This window comes from Hippocampus comes, unplaced genomic scaffold (assembly GCF_001891065.2).
Source record: "Hippocampus comes isolate QL1 unplaced genomic scaffold, H_comes_QL1_v1.1 scaffold620, whole genome shotgun sequence".
NCBI lineage: Eukaryota > Metazoa > Chordata > Actinopteri > Syngnathiformes > Syngnathidae > Hippocampus > Hippocampus comes.
The window spans coordinates 679,551-685,578 of NW_017804841.1; the positions used below are offsets into that span (position 1 = coordinate 679,551).

Consider the following 6,028-nt stretch of genomic DNA (forward strand, 5'->3'; position numbering starts at 1 on the left):
CCACCACCCACTGGTACTTCAAGTAGCGTGCCACCACCTCAGCACCCCCCACCGCCACCTCTGCTACATTAACATCCATCCATTGATTTTTTTTGTCGTGCTTGTCCTCAATAGGGTCGCAGATGAGCCAAGCCCAGCTGACCAGGCATGTATCTTTTTTTGCGCTGTGGGAGGAAGCTGAATTTTGGCAAAAGGCGGGATACCCCCGGGATTAGTCTGAAGCACGACAGATTTTCCTTGTGTATGAATGGTGCTATGCAAGTAAACTCACCTTGGAGTGGCAATACTAATGTGGAAAAAGTTTTATAGCTTGAGCTAAACTTTCCCTCTTGCACGTTAACATAATTGAAGACACGGGAGGGAAAAAACCCTGTGATACAGCAAGACCGCGACAGGAGAAGCGTGAGACACCAGGGATTACTGTTATATATAGTATGCTAATCATACATTAAACTTTATGCATGGAGTCGTCGTGCACATTTCTTGCCTGTTAAGATAGTATATTTTTTATTTTATCTGTCCCATGTACTGTCATATACCTGTTCTATAGAGCAGCAGCAGAGTAACTGTCAACATGTTTCAACACTGGCCTCACAACATTCCAAAGAAACAAGCTCAAACATGGATTCTCACTTTTCCCTTGTTCATCTCCGAACATCTTCCTGAGTAGGTCTCTGTGTTTTCTTCTCAGCAAGTGAGCCACCCTCAAAAGAGGGGAAAAAAAACATTTTGATGAGAAGTGACATGCCAGGCAGGGACTGAACCACAAGGCAAAATGGTCATTATCATGCTAATAGTTTAGGAAGATGTTTGCATTCTTTTCAGGTAGCCCTAAAATGTCAGTGACTGGCTGATCCTAAGGTGCCAAGAGGTATTCATTAAAGTTTTATGATTTGGTTATGGTTTTGAATCAGAAAGCCACTCTGGGCATTGCTAATATGATTAAAAATTATAAAGGGTTGTGTTTTTTTATAAACACAGGAGAAAAAAAAGCGAAATGATAAAGCATTTGCCGACTGGCAAGGTCCAGTCTCAAACTTCGGGTCAGGAGTCCGAAACTGCAGTCGTATACCACTGGACTACTGAGAGACACGGACAGTGCTGCAAAAAGATGTCTTTGTCGTCATCAAATGGTGAACCATGGAAGTACATAACTATATAAATATGACCAGCCACAAAGCAACTAAAGTGGTTTACGGCGGTCGAATGGTTCATGATGTTTTGTGGTGACTGGAAAACCTGGGTTCGAAAAGCTCAATCTATAAATGAAGCAGACAGTGGGGTTCGAACCCAGGAAGCCTGACTATCACATGTCCTCTTTTACCATTAGACCATTCTGCCGCTGAAGTTTGCATTATTTTTTAATGTAACTATGGGTCACATCCATGCATGAGCGAAGGTTAAAAAAAGGCAACAAAAAAAAAAAGTTCGCTTCTAGACAAGACCTGGACTCGAACTGACACTCAACAATCGAGAATCACTGTCGCATACCACTTAACTATTTAGCGACACCGACGTTGCTGCTATGAGATGTCTTTGTCGTCATCAGATGGTGAAGCATGGGTGGTCATAAATTTAACGCCCCAACACGGACTCCCGTTCCTTTGCACAACGACCAGACGTGGTCAACAGGACAGCCGGGTTCGATTCTTGCTTAAATTAAAAATGGAGCAGCGAGTGGTGATCGCACGAAGTGAGATTCAGTTCGCTGAACTACTGCACGATGCCCTGAACCATTAGGCCATGCAACACGTAGTTTCTCGAGCTACGAAAATGCATCAGTGGATGTGTTGTGTGTGTGTGTGCCCCCCCGGGGGTATGTCCGGCAAAGGATCGTTTGCCAAAATTCTGTAAAGCGCTTCATTATAGCTGTTATGTAAGCGCTGTGGAAATCAATATGTATTGTATTGTGTGCAATTACTGCAAACTCACATACTCATTTATATAAAGACATATTTTTCAAAATGTCTTGATGGCAAACGACATGTCTCTTCCGTTTCATCTTTATCTCCTGTTCATGCAAATGGACAGTAGGGGGCGGTATGGACCAAGGAGATCCAATCCACCAAGAATAAGAAGAAGAAGAAGAAGAACAAGAACGGTGCCACATCCGGTTCAACGAGCAAGTTTTTCCGCTGACTACAAGCCCGGTTCTCCGTGAGTAATTTTAACATTTTAAACTGACTCTTCGCCGTTTATCTGTAAATGTATTTGCGTGTATGATTTAGCAGCATAATTATGACACGTTGCTACTTGAATTAGTTTATTGTTACTAAGTCACTGGAAGGTGTCGTGAAAACAACAACAAAGGTGGCCAGTTAGCTCGCCCTCAGCTGTCAATCAAAAGCCAATCAACAAGAGAGTTTGGCTTGAATGTTATTTTGTATGTTAACCACACCAATGCTGCCGTCCACAGTGGAAGTGTGATGGGTTCACATACGGTGGCAGTTTTTATTTTCACACGTGTTTTCGGGTCCCCAAATCCATTCACGATTTTCACGTGTTTCTTTTTGTGGTGTGTCCCATTTTTCATGACTTTGAGATCCCTTCCTCGTCGAACGACCGACAGTATACCTCCGTTTCAAACTCGGGAATTGAATAAATGGAAAACGAGCCTTGATCTGACCTCTTAACGCGGCCGTAATTTGTTTACCTCAAGCTTGTTTCGCTTCGACACGAAGGCGTCCTTTTTCTCCCGTTGGTCGGCTGCTGCGGCGCCGTAAAAGATGATGAGGCAGAATGTGATGGTCCTTCGGGTTAAGGCGAAACAAGCTCGAGCTGTATTTTCTTTACTGACTGCCATGCAACAAATGAGGCGTATCTCAATAGTTTTTCTTTTGTGGACGGTTGAACGATGTTGAGTCTTTTCATCAGTTGAGCAGTTGATTGAAAGGAGGTTGCTCAATGTACTTGAGGTGTGGAGAGAAAGCCGCGAGCGGATCGCTCAGACAGATGCGTTGCATGTGCGGGTTAAAAGTGAAAGTCTGCCGCTTTATTCTACGAATAATGGCTCAAAAAAAACAAAACAACTTTGTTTGTGGACAAGAGTGTGACTTACGATTTTTTTTTTCTGCCTGACAGATTGAAGAGGCTTCTGGCCAAAGGTGCAGCCGACAGACTCGGAGGACATGCAGAAGGGAGCCCAACCTGCATTTGGACACATGTGAGTTTTGAGCCTTGGTGTGTGCTTGAAGAGCTAATGTCTGATGTCACGTCACACCACAATGTGGAGGTGAGTGCGCCTGCCTGTCTCTCACTCAACTTAAACTTATGCTCCGTGTACTGCACAACATTGGCAACTACTCATTGACAACCCGAACATCATAAAGCACTTCCCAGAAGAGTGTGATCATGATGTTGTGGAGTACACGGCACTTAGTTTTTGTTTCAGTGAGAGAAGTTGGATGTCCCCCTTGGTGTGTCTTGAGATGTGACATCACACGTGAGCTGAGCAAGCACATGTAAGACTTAAGCTGCTCCCATCTCGGGCCTGTCGTCAGTGTTTGTGTGTGTGCAACTTGAACTGGCCCATGCAAACAGTGACTGGTAAAATGCTTTCATATTGTCCTGTTCGCTTTTCTGTCCAATAAATTGTTCAACTTCAATTCGAGTCTTTGCCTTCCATGACTAAGTCCATCCTCAACTCACTCAAAGCCTTTCATGCTGAGTGGTGACTGCAGCGGAAGACCTTTCAAAGACTCAAGTCTTGAGGAGAGAGTTGCACATCAGTCACTCGTATGGCCACAAGTGTAACACTGCTTGTCCCGTTAGTCTCCACATGACTCGAAACTCCAAGAATTGAGCTTTTGGGTCATGTGAAACCGACGGGAACAGTGAAAAGACTGTCTGGTGTGACCGAAGGGCAGCTCTCACCTCAAAACTCAAGTGGGACTTAGAAATTTTTCTGCAAAGGCTGCCCAAACCACACCCAATTTCACATCCACCAATCACGACGAGGCCCTCATTTGCATAAATTTGCATAACCAATCAGAACGCTCGGATTTGCATAACCACGCACACTTCCCAACATCCGACCAATCAGATTGCTCCAAATTTGCATATCCACGCCCCGTAAAGACCCAACCAATCAGGGCCCGCCTAATTTGCATAACCACGCCCTCGTTTCCACCAATCGCAGCATGTTATTGCCATGCTCCACCCACTTTCACAGCCATCAGCGAATCATGAGCCATTATTGCAGCTATGCCACGCCCACTTTCCTCAATTTTTCTGCCCAGGAAAAAAATCTTTCCCGAAAAAAAAAATCCAGGAAAAAAAATTTGGGGGGAAAAAAAAATTCTTGAAAAAAATTCAGAATGTATTTTTTGTTAAATGTTTCAAATTGTTTTAGGTTATATTTTTGTGATGTGTTTAAGAATGAAGTTGAGTGTTCAAGTGTTCTTTGTAATCAAGCTTTATTTCTTTTGCAGAACAAACAATCACAAAGCAGAGGAAAAAGTTGCAAGTTGGATGGCAGTCTGCTTGTCGCTGTGTGGCGAAGTGGTCGGCTCGTGAGAACAACGGAGGACAGGTGTGTTGACCTGAGAGAAAAGACATCCGTGAGTTACACGCAAGTCAATGTCTTGTGCAGACAAAGATGTTTTCGGCGTGAAACTTACCAGCAAGAGACAAGTTGTTAGGTCTTTTGTGCAGGAAGCCGATCATGTTTACTGCTGCCTGAAGGGGGGGGAGATAATCTTCAACTCTGTGGAGAACATGCTGTTTAAATGAAATGAGCCTTCTCACCAGCAGATGGCTCAGAGTCACATTTTGCCTCATACTCCTCCAGCTTCATCTGGATGACAAAGTACAGGTGAGTAGACACCAATTACGAACCAAAATGCAGTTCCATTTTACTCGAAGCTGCTGCCGCACAAGCTCTTCGTTTTTCAACTTGCTTTCAGGTGTTGATTCACTGGAATCTTTTGCTGCAACACTTGGTCCAGTGACTCATCCAAGGTGGTCAAACCTGCCAGTGCCAAACGAGACCCGTCAAGCTCCTGTTTCGTACCTTTGAATGGCAACGTTGAAAATGGAGCAGACACAAGCTTGTCGCATTTGTCTCTTTGCCCAGCAGGCGGAGGGTCTGACTGGAAGCTGCACTGCACGCAGAAGGAAAGAAAAAGCAGGTGAGTGTGCTTGAAAATTCAATGTGCCGTGCTTTTTGTTTGTAGCTTCCGTCACTTGACAGCGTGCATGACATTAGGTGGATCGTGACGCCACGTTTCCTGAGGGCCTGCACCAGCGCCGCCTCCAACAAACAGTTCAAGGACTTGGATTGGAAATCTGCGACAGGCCCAAACGTTGACGACTCGACTTCACAACGTGTTATCTGGTTCTTTAGCACCACCTGGTGGATGAGAGCAGGACAAACGCACTTGTTGAGGAAATGTGTTGGGGCCACTCTCCCGCCCTTTTCCCCTCCCCCATTTCCCCCTGGTGCAACACCTGATTCAAATGATCAGATCATCAGCAAGGTCGGCGGAAGCCAGACAGCGAATCTGATCATTTGTCTCAGTGTGAGAGAGAGCCAGAAAAGAGCACCACCACCGTTTGATTTTAGCCACAGGTGCGCCTACTCAACCAGAGGAGCTGGTTGAGTTGGAGGTCCTGTGGTTAAATCAAACTTTTCAGATTTCTGGATTTGACACCTGTGCTCAATCTTTAGTCAATCACCTGCTGATTTAATTACGAGTACTCTCACATGTGCACCTGTGGGAAAATGTTTGCTTTACTTGTGAAGAGAGCAGAGCTGGACGCTTCTTCGACAGCACAGTGGCCTGAAAGACACGGTAACGTTAGCTCTTGACTCTTAAATATTCAAACCTTCCAAGTGTGTGGCCGGGCACCCCGATATTTGGAAGACCCAAAGGCCACAGGATGGCAGCCATTTTAAGGGTCATTCTGTCGAGGTGAGCCTGCGTAGACAGAAATGAGAATAGACACATTTGGGATTTAGCCTGATATGTATTCAAATGCGGCAGTTTTACCTTGTTTCAGTCAATTTGGCCATTCTGTAGAAGATGCA

General features: G+C 44.9%; 1 protein-coding gene and 1 long non-coding RNA gene across 8 annotated transcripts in view; both read left to right on the forward strand.

Moving 5' to 3' along the window:
• LOC109516427 (uncharacterized protein C16orf52 homolog B-like) overlaps positions 1-5,866 on the forward strand; it is a 426,069-nt gene extending 420,203 nt beyond the window's left edge. Inside the window, exons 1-6 of one of the 7 annotated variants that reach the window (XM_019870969.1) lie at positions 2,009-2,157; positions 3,082-3,163; positions 4,431-4,531; positions 4,753-4,813; positions 4,907-4,959; positions 5,175-5,538. In XM_019870969.1, the coding sequence (XP_019726528.1) occupies positions 2,018-2,157; positions 3,082-3,163; positions 4,431-4,531; positions 4,753-4,813; positions 4,907-4,959; positions 5,175-5,217 (480 nt within the window). In that variant the 5' untranslated portion in view covers positions 2,009-2,017 and the 3' untranslated portion in view covers positions 5,218-5,538. Of the gene's footprint in view, positions 1-2,008; positions 2,158-2,401; positions 2,516-3,081; positions 3,164-4,430; positions 4,560-4,653; positions 4,681-4,752; positions 4,814-4,906; positions 4,960-5,074; positions 5,130-5,174 lie in introns of those variants that run through there. The other 6 variants (XM_019870997.1, XM_019871004.1, XR_002168342.1 and 3 more) reach the window with 6 other exon arrangements.
• Positions 5-961, forward strand: LOC109516644 (uncharacterized). The gene is made up of 2 exons (XR_002168378.1): positions 5-97; positions 133-961. It is a non-coding gene; the product is annotated as an uncharacterized LOC109516644 (long non-coding RNA).
• Positions 5,867-6,028: the final 162 nt, after the last annotated feature.